The 23,845-nt window shown below is 40.6% G+C and overlaps 1 protein-coding gene across 1 annotated transcript in view; it reads left to right on the top strand.

Moving 5' to 3' along the window:
* Nucleotides 1-22,568, top strand: part of LOC130120552 (major histocompatibility complex class I-related gene protein-like) — a 30,754-nt gene extending 8,186 nt beyond the window's left edge. Inside the window, exons 3-8 of the mRNA XM_056289135.1 lie at nucleotides 9,139-9,417; nucleotides 17,052-17,369; nucleotides 19,356-19,448; nucleotides 19,828-19,845; nucleotides 20,079-20,139; nucleotides 21,846-22,568. Coding sequence (XP_056145110.1) covers nucleotides 9,139-9,417; nucleotides 17,052-17,369; nucleotides 19,356-19,448; nucleotides 19,828-19,845; nucleotides 20,079-20,134 — 764 coding nt within the window. The 3' untranslated portion in view covers nucleotides 20,135-20,139; nucleotides 21,846-22,568. The remainder of the gene's footprint in view (nucleotides 1-9,138; nucleotides 9,418-17,051; nucleotides 17,370-19,355; nucleotides 19,449-19,827; nucleotides 19,846-20,078; nucleotides 20,140-21,845) is intronic.
* Nucleotides 22,569-23,845: the final 1,277 nt, after the last annotated feature.

Below are 23,845 nucleotides of genomic sequence, written 5' to 3'. Positions count from 1 at the left end.
CTCGACAGGAAGAGTCGGGACTTCCCTCCATAGTTTTCATTACTCGACAGGAAGAGTCGGGACTTCCCCCCATAGTTTTCATTACTCGACTGGAAGAGTTGGGACTTCCCTCCATAGTTTTCATTACTCGACAGGAAGAATCGGAACTTCCCTCCATAGTTTTCATTACTGGACAGGAAGAGTCGGGACTTCGCTCCATAGTTTTCATTACGCTACTGGAAGAGTCGGGACTTCCCTCCATAGTTTTCATTACACGACTGGAAGAGTCGGGACTTCCCTACATAGCTTTCATTACTCGACAGGAAGAGTCGGGACTTCCCTCCATAGTTTTCTTTACTTGACTGGAAGAGTCGGGAGTTCCCTCCATAGTTTTCATTACTCGAGAGGAAGAGTCGGGACTTCCCTCCATAATTTTCATTACTCGACTGGAAGAGTCGGGACTTCCCTACATAGTTTTCATTACTCGACAGGAAGAGTCTTGCCTTCCCTCCATAGTTTTTATTACTCGACGGGAAGAGTCAGGACTTCCCTCCATAGTTTTTATTACTCGACTGGAAGAGTTGGGACTTCCCTCCATAGTTTTCATTACTCGACAGGAAGAGTCGGGACTTCCCTACATAGTTTTCATTACTCGACAGGAAGAGTCGGGACTTCCCTCCATAGTTTTCATTACTCGACTGGAAGAGTCGGGACTTCCCTCCATAGTTCTCATTACTCGACTGGAAGAGTCGGGAATTCCCTCCATAGTTTTAACTACTCAACAGGAAGAGTCGGGACTTCCCTCCATAGTTTTCATTACACTACTGGAAGAGTCGGGACTTCCCTCCATAGTTTTCATTACTCGACAGGAAGAGTCGGGACTTCCCTCCATAGTTTTCATGACTCGACTGGAAGAGTCGGGACTCCCCTCCATAGTTTTCATTACTCGACTGGAAGAGTCGGGACTTCCCTCCATAGTTCTCATTACTCGACTGGAAGAGTCGGGACTTCCCTCCATAGTTTTAACTACTCGACAGGAAGAGTCGGGACTTCCCTCCATAGTTTTCATTACACTACTGGAAGAGTCGGGACTTCCCTACATAGTTTTTATTACTCGACTGGAAGAGTTGGGACTTCCCTCCATAGTTTTCATTACTCGACAGGAAGAGTTGGGACTTCCCTACATAGTTTTCATTACTCGACAGGAAGAGTCGGGACTTCCCTCCATAGTTTTCATTACTCGTCAGGGAAGAGTCGGGACTTCCTTCCATAGTTTTCATTACTCGACTGGAAGAGTCGGGACTTCCCTCCATAGTTCTCATTACTCGACTGGAAGAGTCGGGACTTCCCTCCATAGTTTTAACTACTCGACAGGAAGAGTCGGGACTTCCCTCCATAGTTTTCATTACGCTACTGGAAGAGTCGGGACTTCCCTCCATAGTTTTCATTACACGACTGGAAGAGTCGGGACTTCCCTACATAGTTTTTATTACTCGACTGGAAGAGTTGGGACTTCCCTCCATAGTTTTCATTACTCGACAGGAAGAGTCGGGACTTCCCTACATAGTTTTCATTACTCGACAGGAAGAGTCGGGACTTCCCTCCATAGTTTTCATTACTCGACTGGAAGAGTCGGGACTTCCCTCCATAGTTCTCATTACTCGACTGGAAGAGTCGGGACTTCCCTCCATAGTTTTAACTACTCGACAGGAAGAGTCGGGACTTCCCTACATAGTTTTTATTACTCGACAGGAAGAGTTGGGACTTCCCTCCATAGTTTTCATTACTCGACAGGAAGAGTCGGGACTTCCCTACATAGTTTTCATTACTCGACAGGAAGAGTCGGGACTTCCCTCCATAGTTTTCATTACTCGTCAGGAAGAGTCGGGACTTCCTTCCATAGTTTTCATTACTCGACTGGAAGAGTCGGAACTTCCCTCCATAGTTCTCATTACTCGACTGGAAGAGTCGGGACTTCCCTCCATAGTTTTAACTACTCGACAGGAAGAGTCGGGACTTCCCTCCATAGTTTTCATTACACTACTGGAAGAGTTGGGACTTCCCTCCATAGTTTTCATTACTCGACTGGAAGAGTCGGGACTTCCCTCCATAGTTTTCCTTACTCGACTGGAAGAGTCGGGACTTCCCTCCATAGTTCTCATTACTCGACTGGAAGAGTCGGGACTTCCCTCCATAGTTTTCATTACACTACTGGAAGAGTCGGGACTTCCCTCCATAGTTTTCATTACACGACTGGAAGAGTCGGGACCTCCTGTTATGTCTGCACACATCGACAGTGCTTCAGTTGATTTGGTGCTGTTTTGATTTAAAAATACAATACTTCCCTCAATAGTTTTCATTACTCGACAGGAAGAGTCGGGACTTCCCTCCATAGTTTTCATTACTCCAGCTTCCAGCACATGCAGACGTCCCTCACACAGGAAAAGAAAAAAAAGAAAGAGGACAGGTGGCGGTGCTGCAGTTTCTTCCTCATCTAAGGTTGACGAAATCGTTCAGCTGATGACGGGTTAAACTGTGGATGTGGACATGGTATTACTGCCTACAGTGAAGGTGGTGGAATACACTGACTCTTAGTTTACATGAGCTGGCAAGTGAAAGTGTCCAGCAACAGTCTGTAAAAAAACACAAAGAAAAACCAAACAGGCTTAAAAGTGATCAGGCGTGTGTGGGGCTTGTTTGAGGATGGGTGCGGTCATGACAGGAAGTGATGTGGACATGTGTTGGATGATGTTTCCCCGTCAGGAACCCTTCCATTTAAATATGTTTAACATATTTCATCACAAAAATATTGCACTGGTAGCTCTTTTTTGCCATGTCCTCTTTAACATCAAGACCCAACAGGTTTCATTTGACGTTTTGTGAATTCACCTCGTGTCACACAGAGTGGTGGAGAACACAGACCACATGTTTTTTTTGGACGGCGGTGTGTGAATACAGACTGTGTCCACAGTTTCAGAGGTTTTCCTGTTTCTCACACACAGTCTGGGGTCCAAACTGGTGCAAACTGCTTAAGAAGATCTTACGTTTATTCACAAGAACACTTCTTCTTCTGCGACTCCGGGGTCCCTTAAAGACGAACTACACTGGTTTATAGAGCAGCCTCAGGATAGCAGAGAGAGAGAGGGGGGTCTTTAAGATGGATGGATGAGGGTCCACATTATCTGCTGTCAACCGTCCAGTGTGTCTTAACCAGTCGTAACATCACCTACTGAACAGCACGCTGTGGGCTGCCAGGTCAGATATGGACCTTCCTTCAGAGGAACATTCTAGACCAGCCTCAGGATAGTCTACAGCATCTGCAGACCTTTCCTCTCCTGTTGTGAAGACTTGTCAGTGTTGTCTTCAGATGGAGAGGACCAGACAGAAGGATTAGCCCACACTGTGTCCGTCCTAATTTCCACAGATGATATTTATTTAAGCTCAATAAACACAGATAATATTTATTTAAGATCAATAAACACAGATATTTATTTAAGCTCAGTAAACACAGATAATATTTATTTAAACTCAATAAACACTGATAATATTTATTTAAGCTCATTAAACACAGATAATATTTACTTAAGCTGAATAAACACAGATAATATTTATTTAAACTCAATAAACACAGATAATATTTACTTAAGCTCAGTAAACACAGATAATATTTACTTAAGCTGAATAAACACAGATAATATTTACTTAAACACAGATAATAAACACAGATAATATTTACTTAAGCTCAGTAAACACAGATAATATTTATTTAAGCTCAATAAACACAGATGATATTTACTTAAGCTCAATAAACACAGATAATATTAATTTAAGCTCAGTAAACACAGATAATATTTATTTAATCTAAGTAAACACAGATAATATTTATTTAAGCTCAATAAACAAAGATAATATTTATTTAAACTCAATAAACACAGATAATATTTATTTAAGCTCAGTAAACACAGATAATATTTATTTAAGCTCAATAAACACAGATAATATTTATTTAAGCTCAGTAAACACAGATAATATTTATTTAAGCTCAATAAACACAGATAATATTTATTTAAACTCACTAAACAATATTTTTTTAAGCTCAGTAAACACAGATAATATTTATTTAAACTCAATAAACACTGATAATATTTATTTAAGCTCATTAAACACAGATAATATTTACTTAAGCTGAATAAACACAGATAATATTTATTTAAACTCAATAAACACAGATAATATTTACTTAAGCTCAGTAAACACAGATAATATTTACTTAAGCTGAATAAACACAGATAATATTTACTTAAACACAGATAATAAACACAGATAATATTTACTTAAGCTCAGTAAACACAGATAATATTTATTTAAGCTCAATAAACACAGATGATATTTACTTAAGCTCAATAAACACAGATAATATTAATTTAAGCTCAGTAAACACAGATAATATTTATTTAATCTAAGTAAACACAGATAATATTTATTTAAGCTCAATAAACAAAGATAATATTTATTTAAGCTCAGTAAACACAGATGATATTTATTTAAGCTCAGTAAACACATAACATATTTATTTAAGCTCAGTGAACACAGATAATATTTATTTAAACTCAATAAACACAGATAATATTTATTTAAGCTCAGTAAACACAGATAATATTTATTTAAGCTCAATAAACACAGATAATATGTATTTAAGCTCAGTAAACACAGATAATATTTATTTAAGCTCAATAAACACAGATAATATTTATTTAAACTCAGTAAACAATATTTATTTAAGCTCAGTAAACACAGATAATATTTATTTAAGCTCAGTAAACACAGATAATATTTATTTAAGCTCAATAAACACAGATGATATTTACTTAAGCTCAATAAACACAGATATATTTACTTAAGCTCAATAAACACAGATAATATTAATTTAAGCTCAGTAAACACAGATAATATTTATTTAATCTAAGTAAACACAGATAATATTTATTTAAGCTCAATAAACAAAGATAATATTTATTTAAGCTCAGTAAACACAGATGATATTTATTTAAACTCAGTAAACACAGATATTTATTTAAGCTCAGTAAACACATAACATATTTATTTAAGCTCAGTGAACACAGATAATATTTATTTAAACTCAATAAACACATATAATATTTATTTAAGCTCAGTAAACACAGATAATATTTATTTAAGCTCAAAAAACACAGATAATATTTATTTAAGCTCAGTAAACACAGATAATATTTATTTAAGCTCAATAAACACAGATAATATTTATTTAAACTCAGTAAACAATATTTATTTAAGCTCAGTAAACACATAATATTTATTTAAGCTCAGTAAACACAGATAATATTTATTTAAGCTCAATAAACACAGATGATATTTACTTAAGCTCAATAAACACAGATAATATTTATTTAAACTCAGTAAACAATATTTATTTAAGCTCAGTAAACACAGATAATATTTATTTAAACTCAATAAACACAGATAATATTTATTTAAGCTCAATAAACACAGATGATATTTACTTAAGCTCAATAAACACAGATAATATTAATTTAAGCTCAGTAAACACAGATAATATTTATTTAATCTCAGTAAACACAGATAATATTTATTTAAGCTCAATAAACACAGATAATATTTATTTAAACTCAGTAAACAATATTTATTTAAGCTCAGTAAACACAGATAATATTTATTTAAGCTCAGTAAACACAGATAATATTTATTTAAGCTCAATAAACACAGATGATATTTACTTAAGCTCAATAAACACAGATATATTTACTTAAGCTCAATAAACACAGATAATATTAATTTAAGCTCAGTAAACACAGATAATATTTATTTAATCTAAGTAAACACAGATAATATTTATTTAAGCTCAATAAACAAAGATAATATTTATTTAAGCTCAGTAAACACAGATGATATTTATTTAAACTCAGTAAACACAGATATTTATTTAAGCTCAGTAAACACATAACATATTTATTTAAGCTCAGTGAACACAGATAATATTTATTTAAACTCAATAAACACATATAATATTTATTTAAGCTCAGTAAACACAGATAATATTTATTTAAGCTCAATAAACACAGATAATATTTATTTAAGCTCAGTAAACACAGATAATATTTATTTAAGCTCAATAAACACAGATAATATTTATTTAAACTCAGTAAACAATATTTATTTAAGCTCAGTAAACACATAATATTTATTTAAGCTCAGTAAACACAGATAATATTTATTTAAGCTCAATAAACACAGATGATATTTACTTAAGCTCAATAAACACAGATAATATTTATTTAAACTCAGTAAACAATATTTATTTAAGCTCAGTAAACACAGATAATATTTATTTAAACTCAATAAACACAGATAATATTTATTTAAGCTCAATAAACACAGATGATATTTACTTAAGCTCAATAAACACAGATAATATTAATTTAAGCTCAGTAAACACAGATAATATTTATTTAATCTCAGTAAACACAGATAATATTTATTTAAGCTCAATAAACAAAGATAATATTTATTTAAACTCAGTAAACACAGATGATATTTATTTAAACTCAGTAAACACAGATAATATTTATTTAAGCTCAGTAAACACATAAAATATTTATTTAAGCTCAGTGAACACAGATAATATTTATTTAAACTCAGTAAACACAGATAATATTTATTTAAGCTCAGTAAACACAGTTAATATTTATATAAGCTCAATAAACACAGATAATATTTATTTAAGCTCAGTAAACACAGATTATATTTATTTAAACTCAATAAACACAGATAATATTTATTTAAACTCAGTAAACAATATTTATTTAAGCTCAGTAAACACAGATAATATTTATTTAAGCTCAATAAACACAGATAATATTTATTTAAGATCAATAAACACAGATAATATTTACTTAAGCTCAATAAACACAGATGATATTTATTTAAACTCAATAAACACAGATAATATTTATTTAAGCTCAATAAACACAGATAATATTTACGTAAGCTCAATAAACACAGATAATATTAATTTAAGCTCAGTAAATACAGATAATATTTATTTAAACTCAATAAACACAGATAATATTTATTTAAGCTCAATAAACACAGATGATATTTACTTAAGCTCAATAAACACAGATAATATTAATTTAAGCTCAGTAAACACAGATAATATTTATTTAATCTCAGTAAACACAGATAATATTTATTTAAGCTCAATAAACAAAGATAATATTTATTTAAGCTCAGTAAACACAGATGATATTTATTTAAACTCAGTAAACACAGATCATATTTATTTAAGCTCAGTAAACACATAAACTATTTATTTAAGATCAGTGAACACAGATAATATTTATTTAAACTCAATAAACACAGATAATATTTATTTAAGCTCAGTAAACACAGATAATATTTATTTAAGCTCAATAAACACAGATAATATTTATTTAAGCTCAGTAAACAATATTTATTTAAGCTCAGTAAACACAGATAATATTTATTTAAGCTCAATAAACACAGATAATATTTATTTAAGATCAATAAACACAGATATTTACTTAAGCTCAGTAAACACAGATAATATTTATTTAAACTCGTATAAACACTGGTAATATTTATTTAAGCTCATTAAACACAGATAATATTTACTTAAGCTCAATAAACACAGATAATATTTATTTAAACTCAATAAACACAGATAATATTCATTTAAGCTCAATAAACACAGATAATATTTACTTAAGCTCAATAAACACAGATAATACTAATTTAAGCTCAGTAAACACAGATAGTATTTATTTAAACTCAATAAACACAGATAATATTTATTTAAGCTCAATAAACACAGATGATATTGACTTAAGCTCAATAAACACAGATAATATTAATTGAAGCTGAGTAAACACAGATAATATTTATTTAAGCTCAATAAACACAGATAATATTTACTTAAGCTCAATAAACAAAGATAATATTTATTTAAGCTCAGTAAACACAGATGATATTTATTTAAACTCAGTAAATACAGATAATATTTATTTAAGCTCAGTAAACACATAAAATATTTATTTAAGATCAGTGAACACAGATAATATTTATTTAAACTCAATAAACACAGATAATATTTATTTTACTTCAGTAAACACAGATAATATTTATTTAAGCTCAATAAACACAGATAATATTTATTTAAGCTCAGTAAACACAGATAATATTTATTTAAGCTCAATAAACACAGATAATATTTATTTAAACTCAGTAAACAATATTTATTTAAGCTCAGTAAACACAGATAATATTTATTTAAGCTCAATAAACACAGATAATATTTATTTGAACTCAGTAAACAATATTTATTTAAGCTCAGTTAACACAGATAATATTTATTTAAGCTCAATAAACACAGATAATATTTATTTAAACTCAGTAAACAATATTTATTTAAGCTCAGTAGACACAGATAATATTTATTTAAGCTCAATAAACACAGATAATATTTATTTGAACTCAGTAAACAATATTTATTTAAGCTCAGTTAACACAGATAATATTTATTTAAGCTCAATAAACACAGATACTATTTATTTAAGCTCAGTAAACATAGATACTATTTATTTAAGCTCGGTAAACGGATAATATTTATTTAAGCTCAGTAAACACAGATATTTGACTGGAATTTTTATTTTTTTGTGACAAACCCTCAGTCACATCCTCCCCAATAAAAACTCATTAAATCTAGGATGAGTCTTTGTGTGTGTGTGTGTGTGTGTGTGTGTGTGTGTGTGTGTGTGTGTGTGTGTGTGTGTGTTTGTGTGTGTGTGTGTGTGTGTGTGTGTGTGTGCGCGTGTGTGTTTGTGTGTGTGTGTGTGTGTGTGTGTGTGTGTGTGTGTGTGTGTGTGTGTGTGTGTGTGTGTGTATAAATCTTTCCTTCCTCTTTACTGAGAGGAGAATCTATAAGGTGGTGTAAAAGTGGACAGGTGTAGCGACTGTGTTGTGGTCCCTCTGTGTCACTGTGTCTCTGTGGTAAACACTAGGTCTGGACTCTTAAAGGTTGACTGTGTCAGGATGTGTCTGTAGTTTAACACACTGTCTGTCTCTGCGTCTCTCTTCTCTCAGGCGTCCACACTGCTCAGGTCATGTATGGCTGTGAGTGGGATGATGAGACTGGAGACATTCATGGATATGAACAGCAGGGTTATGATGGAGAAGACTTCATCATACTGGACCTGGAGACAGAGTCATGGGTTGCTCCGACACCACAAGCTTTCATCACCAAGCTGAAGTGGGATCAAGACAAAGCTAGGTTAGCTCACAAGAAGAACTACCTCACCCATGTGTGCACTGACTGGCTGAAGAAGTATGTGCAGTGTGGGAGCAACAGTCTACAGAGGACAGGTAGAGTCACATGACCTGATGTGCTGTCATGGACACAACAGTGTTCATATATCTCTACTGTTTCTAATGTACAGTGACATTACAGGGGTCATGGAATCGTGTGTACACACCCACTGTACACACAACATCATCGTTGTTTGACTCTGTTTACAACGACCACATTTTATTCTTACTTCATTCCAGCTTTCTTTTTACCTGCATCTGTTTGTTTTTTATTCTTTATCTCTCTCTGACTTTGTGCACCTCTCCACCCCCCTTTCCCTTTCTTTTTGTCCCCCTATTCCTGGATCTCTCTCTTTGTCTATCTTTCATTTCTGTCTTTCTCTCTCTCTCATTTCTCTCTCTCTCTCTCTGAGCGGAAGTGCTGCTATGTCTAGATGTCTAGATGTCTTACAACTTATTTAGCAACAGCTGGATGCCTAAAGGAGCTTTGGAAAGACACCCACTCAACCATGCGTTTGTGCAGTTCACTTAAAACTAGGTTGTCTCGTAGTTGTTTAAATAAGCAGACTGGGAGACATACGCTAATGCATAACTACATAGCAATAGCACTACTCAGTCGCTCTCATAACTACCCAAAAAATGAATATGCTGCCTGGAACTTAGCTAACGCTAACTGCTAGCCCATTACTAAGTAAACTCTGTCCTGCACGGATAAGTTTAAAAGTAATACATGCCAACATAAACTGAATCCTCATCACTGCCAGCTATTTGAACAGATTGACTGCATTTGAGCTAACCTTGGCTTAAAACAGTTAGCTAAAATCTACCATTGCAATCTGTTTACAGTTAGCTAGCTAGCTGAGGTGTCCATTCAGCAAAGAAAATCCCTAGCAGCTAGTGTTGGCTATATTTCAAAGCATATGTCATTGAGCACCAGTGCTGTGATTGGCTGAAACTGTAGGGGGCGGGGAGTGCCTTCCATGCAACGCTGCCTGGAAGAGTACGTTGGGGGCTTAAAACACCATCGAGCCTAGATGGACTTGGATCCAGCCTCAGTTGTCCTATAGGGGAAGAGTCTTGATTGTTAACAACTTGATTGCCTCGATGTTCTGGCACCGGTTTACAGTTGTAGAACCTCCGGACACGCTCATACGGGAAGTACAGAAGACGCTGGTGGACTTCTTCTGGGGAGACTTTCACTGGACCAAGTCTGCTGTACTGTTCCTACCAGTGCTAGAAGGAGGCCAGGGCCTGATTGACCTCCGCAGTCGTATCATGGCTTTTCGCCTTCAAACTGTACAGTGCCTTTTATACCATGACCAGCGACTTTGGAGTTACTTCGGAGGGTTATGAACCTGAACTATGACAAGCACTTGTTCCTTCTGGACCTGGCTGGCATGGATTTCACGACAACACCCTTCTATCAATCTCTCCTTCGTGCTTGGGGAACGGTCTTACGCACCAACAGAGACTACTCCCAGCTCTATGGCGGTGTAGGGTAGGAACCACTGTTCCATAACCCACTGATACACTGCAGGATGCTCAGCTCCGTAAGTGTACAGAGATCCCTCATAAGAGCTGGACTTACGAAGTTAGTGTGTCTCAGATCAGGAGGACAGTGGAAGACGTCTGGCACTTTGAGCCAAGAGACTGGCTTTAAATCTCTTCGTTTGATGGAGAGGCTCTGTTAGCGACGGGCGTTGGTAAACATCGGAACACAAAGAGCCATTGACATCTATAGCTCTGACAACGACTCCAAAGGGGATAAATTCCGAGTCTCATCACCAGCCAGTCAGACTAGCTTGGTCTGGTCAGAAAGATACGAACTGAGGAAGCCTCTTGAATGAGAGGCGAAACGTCTTCACGGATATATACCAAGTCCAGTTGCACTTGATTCAACTCCTTTGGATAACCATGACCTGGATGAATGAGAACATTCACAGACACGAGTATGGAGAGGTTCAGCCAGCTATGCAGCCTGCTTTTTCCATTTTTGTCAATCCGTGCAGCAGTGGAGGAGCAGGAGGAAGTGAAGGGGACCATTCTGTCTTTCAAAACACCAGAACTACATGACTTCTTAAAGAGAGACTGACATGCCCTTTCTGAACACATGTTTTAACATTGGGAGTTTGAATCATAACCGAAAATAGGTGTGGTTTTATGTATTCAAAGTTATTGGCTACTGTCTTCGCGTGGGTGGGGCTCGGTACTGCTTGTCACTTGCCGTAGAAACCACGGCATGGTGGTAGGCCTGCGGCACGGCAGTGCAATACAACTTGGCGAATAATATGTTCGATGATACAAATAACTGTTAGATAGATAGATAGATAGATAGATAGATAGATAGATAGATAGATAGATAGATAGATAGATAGATAGATAGATAGATAGATAGATAGATAGATAGATAGTAATACGTCGTAGCAAGATCGATAACGAAGTCTCAGCAAAATAGCACGAACTCGAGCCAAGTAGCTAGCAGGAGGGGGTGAAAGAACGGCTTCTCCGTGGTTTTATAGCATCTCGCTATGGACACACCCTATATGCAAACTGACTGGTGTCTACATGTCCAATTTGTCATTGGACACCATCTACAGTCAATCACAGATCTCTCTCGAGTGGCCGCAGACGCCCTGTTTTGGCCACTGAATTTCTCCGTGGTCACAGTCCAACTCGGAACGTAGCCTATCAATAGGAATTTTCAGATTTTGATGTCAGTATCACTTTAAGTACATCACAGAAGGCCTTGTATGCAGTCACTGTAAAGCAGGGGTGCCCAACTCCAGGCCTCGAGGGCCGCAGTGTCTGCAGGTATTTGGTACAACCGTGCACTATACCACCTGATTTAACTAATTCCTTTCCCTCCTTGGTACAAGAGGTGAGCTAATTGTATGTATTTACTACATTACAATGTAGCGATTTCGCGGGGGGGGGTTATCAGGATGGGCGATATGACTTCAAATCAATATCACGATTATTTCATACTTTTTACCTCGATTATGATTAACGAATGATTATTTATTTTATGTTTTTTACACTGCCCTGATAGTTCTCTGACAAGGACTGTACTGTAAACATGCTGAACTGTTGGGATATTTTTTCTAATGAAGCATATCTTATGTTTGTGATCTTTAAATAATTTAAGGCACACAGAGGAACTGTTTATGGATTTTTATTGAAAATTTTTCAGGATGCAAGGAGTTTATTTATTTCGAACGTTAAATTTTTTTAAAAAATGTATAATAAAAGAAAACAAAAGAGAAAAAAATCAAAACAAACAAGCAATATCATCATCAAACATTTGTTTTAAATCTCGGCAGTTCGAAAAGGAGTAGGCAGAAGTTACAAAAAACTTTTATAGTCCTACCTCCTTTTTCTATTTTAGTATTTCAACAGTGAACTGTGTGATTTAAATGAAAACTCAATCATCTACCATCAGTGACCATGACGTCTATCTAGTAAACCATACAAAGATCCTTCATTCAACACAACAAGAACGAAGCAAGTGCAGAGCAACATCAAAACAACTCAAGAACAACAATTTCGAAACAGTTCGAAACAACTACTTCGAACAGCTGAAATCAAAATCAGTTGAAATCGCGGGTTCCATTCATCGTCAGTGTAGTGCAACGTGAGGCTCAAGCATGGCTCCATCGCCCTACCTGACCAGAGACCAGGCGTGCTGCAAAGTAGCGAACAGATTGTAGTTCAGCAGCTACCTTCTCACCACATGTTGTGTACATGTTGAACAGGTTGTAGGTCAGCAGCTACCTTCTCACCACATGTTGTGTACATGTTGAACAGGTTGTAGGTCAGCAGCTACCTTCTCACCACATGTTGTGTACATGTTGAACAGATTGTAGGTCAGCAGCTACATTCTCACCACATGTTGAGTACATGTTGGGCCCCGGCTGTTTGGTGTTACGAGAGTTGGCCTGTAGATGGCAACAGTTATGTTAAACAAGAAGAAACTCAAGCTGAAGCAATCCAGCGTGCCATACATGGGTCATCTTCTCACCACAGAGGGCCTGCTCCCAGACCCAGAGAAGATAACGGCAGTGCAAAACATGCAGACGCCTACTGATGTCGAAGCGCTACAGAGACTTCTGGGGTTTGTGAATTACTTAGCAAAATTCCTTCCCCACCTATCTGATGTGTGCGAACCACTCAGGCGGCTGACGGACAAGGACATCCAATGGGCGTGGCTTACCGCAACACGAAACAGCCCTCAACACTGTGAAGAATCTGCTCACACATCACCCAGTGCTCAAGTACTACAACATTAAAGAGGAGGTGACACTTCAATGTGATGCCAGTGAAACAGGCCTCGGTGCGGCTTTCATGCAAAATGGACAACCTGTTGCATTTGCCTCCAGAACTCTTAACTCCCACTGAACAGAGGTATGCTCAAATCGAGAAGAAATGCCTAGCCATTGTCTTTGCATGTGACAAGTTTGATCAATACATTCGTGGTAGGGAGAGCATTACAGTGCACAGCGACCACAAGCCACTGGAGGTGATCTTCAAAAAGTCCCTCCTCACGGCCCCCAAGAGGCTACAGAGAATGCTACTATGGCTCCAACGCTATCAGCTGCAGGTACAATACAAACCGGGCAAACTGCTGCATGTAGCGGATTTTCTCTCCTGAACGGCTCAACCAAATACGACACACACACAAATGCAAACAGCAGCCACAGTCTACACCATGGGCCTGACCACAGAGGCCCTCGAAGGTGTGGATCACAGCAGCTGTGCCAACATCTCCACAAAAACACTGGAGTCCATCAGAGCCGCCATGCTCAAAGATCCCTTATGTCAGGCTCTGTGTGCCCAAATCTCTGAAGGCTGGCCCATCTCTAAACGAGCAGTAGATCAAACACTGAGGCCGTTTTGGACATTCAAGGAGGAGCTAGCCACTGACAATGGACTGATATTCAAAGGTGACAGAGTGTTCATCCCAGAGCTACTACGCGATGACTTCCTATCAAATATTCACTCAGGGCACTCCGGCATTGAAGGCAGTCTCAGGAAGGCACGGGACACAGTATTCTAGCCAGGAATAATAGAGGAGGTGAAGAAGTATGTGAGCAGATGTAGCACGTGCAACACCCTTCAGGGGCGACAGCAGAAGGAATCACTCAATCCCCATCATCTCCCCAAACTCCCATGGTCTAAGGTAGGCATTGACCTGTTCACTGTGAACCAATCACACTACCTCATAATGGTTGACTACTACTCGGACTACTGGGAGCTGGATGAATTGGAGGAAACCACAGCATCTACTGTCATTGATCGCTGCAAACAGCACTTCAGCCGACATGGCATCTCTCACACTGTCATCTCAGACAACCCCCCCCCCTTCTCTGGACTTGACTTTCAGACCTTCTTAAATGACTGGGACTTCTGACATGTAACATCATCACCATACCACAGCCAAAGCAATGGCAAGGCAGAGTCAGCTGTCAAAATAGCTAAAACAATATGGAAAAAGGCAGCGCTGGCAGGAGAGCACCCATGGAAGGCAGTGTTAGCATGGAGAAACACTCCAATGGAGGCACTTGACAGCCCCCTGGCTCAGCGGCTCATGTCCAGATGCACGCGCACACACCTGCTCTCCAAAGATATTCTGCTTCAACCTCGGGTAGTGCAAAATGTGGTCACGAAGAAGCACAGAAAGGGGCTTATTTCCAAGCACCACTGTGATGCACATGCCCATGACATGCCAGTGATCATTCAAGGGGAGACAGTCCGAGTCTTGCTACAACCCAACGTGCCCAACAGGGCATGGTCCCTTGGAATCTGCACTGACCAGAAGAGTGACAGATCATATGAGGTGCTGGTACATGGTAAAACATACCGAAGAAACAGGAAACACATCCGCCCAGTGGACGAAACACTCAGACCTTCATCGCCTGGGAACCCTGAAGAGGATGATGACTGGTGGAGTTGGGGTGGAGCTGTAGTGGCTGACAATCCAGAGGGTCACGCTCCAGCACTGGCTGAAAACACAGTCCAGGCTGCAGACCCTGAGCCTCAAGGTCTCTGTCAAACCAGGAAAAACATCAGGCCTCCAGAGAGGTACACCAAAGACTATGTGACTTGAACATGGACTTATAAAAAAAAAAGAGAGAGAAAGGCACGAGAATGTAATGCTTATCATCTGAGTTACTGTTAATTGTTTATTCAGTAGCCACTACAAGAACTCACTGTTTAAGTTTTATATCTCCGAGAGAATCACTTTCATTTATGTGAAGGGAGTTGGCCTGTAGGTGGCAACAGTGTGTTAAGCTTACGCATCTGTGATCTACTAGACAGGAGAAGTAGAATGATTGCGCCAACGTACAACGCATGTTCTGTACTATGTCCCAGAGTTATAAGTAAAGCTTCATAAACCCACGTATCTGCACGATCATTTCAACATTTGGGAAAAGTGTGTTGGCGATGGCACAGCGCATCTTTTGTCGAGGGTTTTAACGACATGTCTAAACCAACTATGTTGCACAGCAGCTATGGGAGCCACATCCTTCACGATGTGATATGCAATGGCATCAGTTATTTCTTTCGATCTTCTTGAATCCTTTGCATATTGTGTGGCATTTGTAAATGCTTGTGTTATCGACAGCTGCTTTGTGGAAGCACTTTAGCGTTTGTCGGTCTCTCTTTTTTTGAGCTACACACTCTTCATATCCGGTAATGGATTGTGTTCCAAGCGATTAAACAGACTGGTGGTGGTACCTTTGGTTGCTGAAATTGTTTTTCCGCAGTGTTTACGTTAGACATTTTTGTTCTGTGTCGTCTTCATTGAAGCCAAAACGTGTCCAAACGACGGACATGGCGTTGTGTTCAGGTATAAGCTGCTCAGGTTGAGGCCCATTTGTTGGCTCAGTGTCAGCGCTCGTGTCATCCATGCGCCAGCTCGCTCCGAGTGAACTCGGACTAACGTTAGTTGGACGGGGCGGAGGCACGTGACTGGACACGACGTAGTATTTTTTTAAAAATGACAGTTCATGAACGCACGTGTTGGGGGAAATTATTAACCAAATTAACCGACATGAGCAAGATTAAGTCGGTGAGAGGTTCTTAATGTCGGTTTTGGTACTCTTTTATGTATGCACCATTTTGAGGTTGACACACCTGCAATTTCTGCTTGGCAAAATGACAATAAAGTTCTTCTTAATTCTTATAAATTTCTTATTGGCTACTGCTAGTTTAGCCATCTGGCTGAGCCGTAAGAACCGGGCATGGTTGGTGGACTGTGTGGACCCTGTGCAGGTTCTTACAGGACTGCTGAAGGCTCAGTGGAATGTGCCTACTACAAAATGGCAGACAATCTGGTGGCTTTCAGCTTTAAATTGGCAGCCAGGGGAGTATTGTGCTCAGTGGGAGATGATGAAGACCTGCTCTTCTCTTTCTAATCGGTGTAAAATGGGGAAGTCATGGCTGTATTGTTGGCTTATGTTTTCACTTTCACTTACGTAGTTGATGTCCTTTTGGCTGTATACCTATTGTAGTGCTTAATAAAGGGCTTTGTCAATCTCTCTCTCTCTCTCTCTCTCTCTCTCTCTCTCTCTCTCTCTCTCTCTCTCTCTCTCTCTCTCTCTCTCTCTCTCTCTCTCTCTCTCTCTCTCTCTCTCGCTCTCTCTCTCTCTCTCTCTCTCTCTCTCTCTCTCTCTCTCTCTCTCTCTCTCCAGTCCTTCCCTCAGTGTCTCTGCTCCAGAAGTCTCCCTCCTCTCCAGTCACCTGCCATGCTACAGGTTTCTACCCTGACAGAATCGTGATGTTCTGGAGGAGAGAGGAAGAGGAGCTCCAGGAGATGGTGGACCACGGTGAGCTCCTCCCCAACCACGATGGAACCTTCCAGAGGAGCGTTCACCTCCACGTTGACCTTTCATCAATTAAGTCCGAGGACTGGCAGAAGTACCACTGTGTGGTTCAGCTTTCTGGGATGAAGGAGGACATCATCACCAAACTGGATCCATCACAGATCAAGACCAATTGGAAAAATCCTGGTTAGTTCGTTTGTTTCTGTCGAAGCCATTGAACAGAGTCACAATGGCCCAAGTAGGTTCTAGCCAAAGATTGACTTATGTGACTCTCAATCATCAATCAGTCTGGACTTCTTGATGTTCTTGCTAAGGTTGGATGTTTTTGACAGGTGGGAACCCTCCATATAGACTATGGTTTGCACCAAATTAATAAAAAAATTTAAAAAAGTTCACCAAAATTCAGGCCTCCTGGTTCGCCTACAGTAAAACTGTGGTATGGACTATTTCTGGTGTAAGAGCAAATTCTCCCAAAAAAAAACCCCTCCCAATCCTACCATCACTTGGGTGCAACCTGTGGCGGATCCCATCGTCTTCACTCGTGTTGCCATGGAAATAGATCCTCCCAGGCCAAGCAGTGTGGACCAGCGTCGCGACCTGATCGCCACTTTAATCAAGGCTTTAGCGAATGGCTCCAAGTTTTTAAGCACACACCTTAATCTCTTGGAATGGACCCTCGGACACGAGAGATGCCAACGACGACGACGACGACGACGACGAAGAGCAAATTCACCTTTGTCTTAAGGAAGGAAATGATGAATTGATTCACTGTTCATAGGGGGGAAAAGGCTGGAAGTCGTTTATTGCTTTAAGTGATTCAGAATCTCCAGCAACAAAATGATAAAGAAAAATGGAGCATGACTAACAATTTACACAATTTACACTTCATCCATTTGAGCCCCAGGCTGCGGTCACACCAGACACTGGCAGAGCGAAATTCCTTCGAGTTCCTTTGTGAAATAGACACAAAAATCTCTTTACTCATATAAATTAACGAACCCTAGTTTACACTGTCTACTCCTGCTCCATGACTGACGGGAAACCATGATGCCTATTTTTTTCGAGGAGCAGTTTGTTTTTTGACAGAGCACAATGGTATAAAATTAGATGGTTGCACACTGCTGAATGATAGCGTCCTCTGTTTACTGTCTCTAGTGACTGCTCCGTCAGAGGTCACAACAGTCGAAGCAGCTCTGTTATTGGTCGACGGAGCGAATTCACGTGTCAAAGTTCACCAAATTTGAACTCGACGTGAAGTCATCGAGGCAAACTCACCTTGCATTCAGATGGATCCAAGTTCGCTTACTGCGACGAATTCATTGATATTGTTGCGAATGCTGGGGGCAGTCTGGGAGACCGTCGCCACAGCCGGGACGCGAACCCGTGTCTCCCCCCCCCCCCGCAAGCGACAACGTTAACCAGTTGATTAAAGGGTCCGACCCGTTAGTCAAGGACCAACGTGTCTACTTATCCATGCACGTTACACTACCCCCCCCCTCCTTCAGGAAGCGCGTCCCCGCGCTTAAGCATATCAGCTCCCTCACGCCTCTGGGCGCACGCGCTTCCAATGACCTCACGGTCTCACCATCCCACTTCTGACACCAATGTAGCGAATTCGGGGGGGCAACCACAGGAACTGCTGCATCCGGGACGCGAACCCGTACCTCCCGCACCGCGGAAGACATCGCCAACCGCTTGACTAAAGGGTTGGACCCTTCAGACTGGATAACGTTGTCGTTTGCGGTGCAGGAGATACGGGTTCGCGTCCCGGCTGTGGCGGCTCCCGGGCTGCCCCCCGAATTCCCTGCAATATGAATGAATCATATCGGTTTCCTCCCACAGTCCAAAGACGTGTAGGTCAGGTGAATCGGCTGTGCTAAATTGTCCCTAGGTGTAAATGTGTCGGCCCTGTGATGGACTGGCGGCCTGTCCAGGGTGTCTCTCCGCCTGCTGCCCAGTGAATGCTGGGACAGGCTCCAGCTTCCTGCGACCCCAGTTGAGATAAGCGGCTTGGATAATGGAGCGGAATGAAATCACTGATATGAATCAAATTCATCATGAAATTTCACATTCACCAACTCTGCTGTGACTGCAGCCGAAGACTCACAAGGATATATGTTTCTGTTTATATATACACACACATGTATTTTTTTCTATTTGTTTAATCAACAGTCGAGACCATCCCCATCATCGTTGGAGTGCTTTTTGCTGTCATCTTCATCATCATCACAGTCCTTGGCGTCGCACTGTACAAGAAGGAGAAAGGTGAGGGAATCACATGAAATGGTTCACGTGTTTGACTTGTTTTCCATCAAGTTGATATTCTAGACATTTAGATGGCTCTCTTATCTAGCCTCTCACCCGCCGAGTCTTACATGTAGCGTAATACTGAGAGAGAGAGAGAGAGAGAGAGAGAGAGAGAGAGAGAGAGAGAGAGATTGTTCTGAAGGTATTGTCTGATCTACTCCAGTCAACGTCAGAGTAACTTAAAATACATCACCAACATTATAACCAACCTAATACTTGGGTCAAGGGTCATCTGGAGATGTGGTTCAGTGGGGAGAGGGTGAACGGGGATAATACATAATATATGGTGTTTTCCTCTGTGACACCCTTAATCGTTTGTTTTATGTCTTTATTTCAGCCAAATGCCCTCCACCTTGTAAGTAGATGTGTTTTACTTCATGATCAGGTCCTGAAACTTTCACACCACCTTACTGATGCAGAAATGTCATTATTACTGTTCCAACATTTTGCAGCTGAGGAGAAAATAAGCAATCCAAAGACTAGGGCCAATTCTGCAGTTGTGGTCAAGTCTTGGCTTTTCTTCACGTGTTGTATTGCAGCAGCTTGCTTCAGGAGCAGTTTGTTAATGGGCTGTTTCTGACCTCACAGCTCCTGACAGCGGCCCTGAACTCTCTCACAAACTGAACCCCGACGCGTCACACTGAACTAAGTAAGTCTGGCGTACATGGACCTGCCACATGTTACCTGCTGTGCTGTGTTGTGTTATAGCGACATCACCTGGCTTTGTGTGAAATGGTTGGTTGGTAAGGGCGGTCCTCAAAGTTAACAGGTTTTGACCACCACGTCCTCAACTGACTTTGAATGACCCGACTCTCTTTGGAGCTGCAGAGACGACCTTTGACCCACACTGGTTTTGCTAAAACATGGAAGGCTTAAAGTGTCGCTACCCAGGAAATATGAACATTTGTATTATAAACTGACATCTGCTCTCATCAAATGGATGATGAGAAAATTGAAACAGATGATGGTATTTTATGAATAATTGTGTCCTTGGTTGACAAAATTATCCCGTGTTTACTGGAAAGATCATCGACATGTTTGACTATTTAAATGATGAGTTTATAATAATGATTTTATACACTTTGTTTGTTGGTCTTCAAAGAATTAACATGTAGTGTTTTGGGGCGGAGCCTCTTAAAGTTACAGTCCTGAAGTTTTAAATGCAAAAGCTCTTTTTTGACATGTTGTGTAGCTGGAGTATTGAAGTTCAAGTAGGAATCTCCTAGGGTGCGTGGTGTTTTCCATCTTCATCATAGCAGCCAAATGAGGGAGAAGAGGGCAGGTGGTGTTGAGCGTGAAGAGGAAGGGACGTGGTTGTGTGTAACAAGCAGATACTATGACAGGACAAGCTGGTAGAGGAGCTTTACCAGCAGATAGAACAACATGGATGAGGAGAACTCAGGCTCAGCACGTGTTCTGCTTTGGTTCTGCTGACTCTCCTTCATTTTGAATGGAGCTCTGACGCTTGGTGTGGTCACATACCACCACCACTTAGTCATTTAGGTAAAAACAGCATCAGCACCCTAACTCAAGACTGACACGTGCACATATTTCCTGTCTTAATTGTGGTTGTGTCTTTTTGTAGGTCTGTGGACACGTTGGGGAATCAAGTAGGGAGGAGCCCTCTCAAAATCAGACTTTAGCCCATCACTTGGGGATGTGTCAGTTAAAGATCATTCATTAATCATAACGAGGGTAACGGGTGTGGGCAGTTACACATGACATGTTAAAGGACAAAAGTCAACAATCCATCACAGTTGTGGAACAAACTGATAACGTCACACACACATGAAGAACAGTGACTATCCGCCGGATCAGTGATTCTCTGACATGAGGAGAAAGTCCCTCATAAAGCTTTTATATGACCTTGTATGAATGACATGGTGCTGGATGGAGGCTCTGGACCAGGGGTAGGTAACCAGGGGCCATGGAGAGCCATGTGTATGCAGGTTTTCATTCCAGCCGGACTCCACACCAGGTGACTTCACTGATACATTCCTCCTCTTTGGTTGAAGGGTTGCTAATCAGTGACCTCACCTGGTGTGGAGTCCGGCTGGAAGGAAAACCTGCATACACATGGCTCTCCATGGCCCCTGGTTACCCACCCCTGCTCTGGACTCTTATTGTGAAACTTGCAGCTTTTCTTTTTTCGTGTTGGTTGAAAGGCTTCACGTCACGTCTCTCATCAGTAAAGCAGGGAACAAGTAAGACTGCAGATTAAGACCGCTGACTGAAGGAGGCAGTGAATGTGGACTCATTAACATGGTGTTGGAATAAAACTGTAGGGATAGTTTAAACCAGTAACCTGCAGTACGTTGTGTGTACAGATTACTTTTCCTAATCCCCCTTCCACAGACAACACGATTCACCTGCAGACGACCGATGAAAACAGCAACACGAATAAAGAAGTGATGGAATATGAATGCTCTCTACTCAGAGGAGGAGGGACGCACTAGCGGTTTCCAAATGAATCCATGAAGCTTCCCCGTTTGTCAACACAACAAAAGCCCTCCGAAAACACAAATAACACACACACACACACACACACACCTTTAGTCTCCACCATGACACGCTGCCCCTTTCATTCCATCCTTCAGGGCACCTCTGTGCTGGACTGTTGTCCCGCACCATTACAGCCGGTCTTCCCCCACATGGTCTTTCTAGAGCTCTGCTTGCAGAATGGACACGTCTTCCTGATGGAACATCTGTCTGCGGAGCATCGACAGGTTGACCTGCTGTACACGTGTTGTGTTTCCTCTCTGGAACAAACTGTGTGGCTAAGTTACAGACTGTTTTTACCGTCACGCTGCTGCTTCTAAGCGACTCGTAGTGTGCAGGGTGTGTATTTACGCACTGCTGCTGAGCTGGTAGAGAATTAGGTTTAATTTGCTGGATATTGTTTCATGTCCTATAAGAGCTTATCTTGAGTTATCATAACTTGGTTGAAGGGGTTCGGTTCTTTTTTCCCCCATTACCATATTTACAGAATATATGCTAAAGAAATGTTGAATGTTTTGCTGGAAAAAATGCTTTTAATCAACGGTAAATTGCTTTAAACTGCTGTTTTTCTGTTAAATAAAGTCCTCAATATGTCAGAGTGTCTTTCTGTTCAATAAATCCACATGTGTTCATCAGCGTATCTGAGTTCATAGTTTAAAGTAACACTGCCTGAGTTCAAACTACCGACACACAGAACTGCTCTCTGGACCTGGACTGTATGGCCTGTGAGCCAGAATTCATATGAACATGTAGGCATGTTTAACGATGACGCTTTACTTACACCACCCCTCTGGCATGACAAACCCCTACACACATCAGGAAGACTTCTTTTTCTTTTTCTTTTTCTTTTTTTTTTTTTGGTGGGAATTTTTACCCTTTTTCTCCTCAGTTGCATCCGGCCAATTCCCCCACTCTTCCGAGCCGTCCCGGTCGCTGCTCCACCGCCTCTGCTGATCTGGGGAGGGCTGCAGACTACCACATGCTTCCTTCCTCCGACACATGTGGAGTCACCAGCTGCTTCTTTTCACCTGACAGTGAGGAGTTTCACTAGGGGGACGTAGCACATGGGAGGATCACGCTATTCCCCCCCAGTTCCCCCTTCCCCCGAACAGGCGCCCCAACCGACCAGAGGAGGCGCTAGTGCAGCAAGCAGGACACATACCCACACCCGGCTTCCCACCCGCAGACATGGCCAATTGACCTTTCGCAAAGTACCGCCCCAGAACGGTGCTTGTCCAATCCTACCTTAGCAACGGTCCGTCAAGCTTTCAAACACACAACAAAATGCTGAAACGGTGTGCCTATGGGATCTGCAAATCGGATACTAGATATGTGAAAAGTTTGGAGGGGGTGTAATGTTCTTTCCCTTCCCGAAACCCAGAACGCAAGGAGCCCAATGTCGGCAATAGATTTGGCAGTATAGCAGACCCCATGGCCAGCTTAATCCACCCAAAACCAACAAAAATACCTGTCTGCTCCAAGCTAAGCTAGCTACTAGCTATTATTGATAGCTAATACAGCTAACGTGTTATTACTGTTGCTTTTACCCACACAATGCGCTGAGTTCTTCCTTCATGTGTTGGTGTTTTGCGGCTACTTCCTGGATAGTTCTGAAATGCTTGACGGGCATAGCAACAGTAACCAAGGGGGGCGGGACTTTGCGAAAGGTCAATTGTGTCTGTATGGACACCCGACCAAGCCAGAGGTAACACGGGGATTCAAACCAGCGATCCCTGTGTTGGTAGGCAACGGAATAGACTGCTACACTACCCGGATGCCATGAAGACATTTTTAACTTTTAACATTCACTGTGATAGTCCACTAAGCCCTGTGAGGAGAAATTGAGTTTTTAGGTT

The sequence above is a fragment of the Lampris incognitus genome, chromosome 11 (genome assembly GCF_029633865.1).
Source record: "Lampris incognitus isolate fLamInc1 chromosome 11, fLamInc1.hap2, whole genome shotgun sequence".
Classification (NCBI taxonomy): domain Eukaryota; kingdom Metazoa; phylum Chordata; class Actinopteri; order Lampriformes; family Lampridae; genus Lampris; species Lampris incognitus.
Note: the sequence above shows the minus strand (reverse complement) of the source record. Positions and strands in the feature narration are given on the sequence as shown.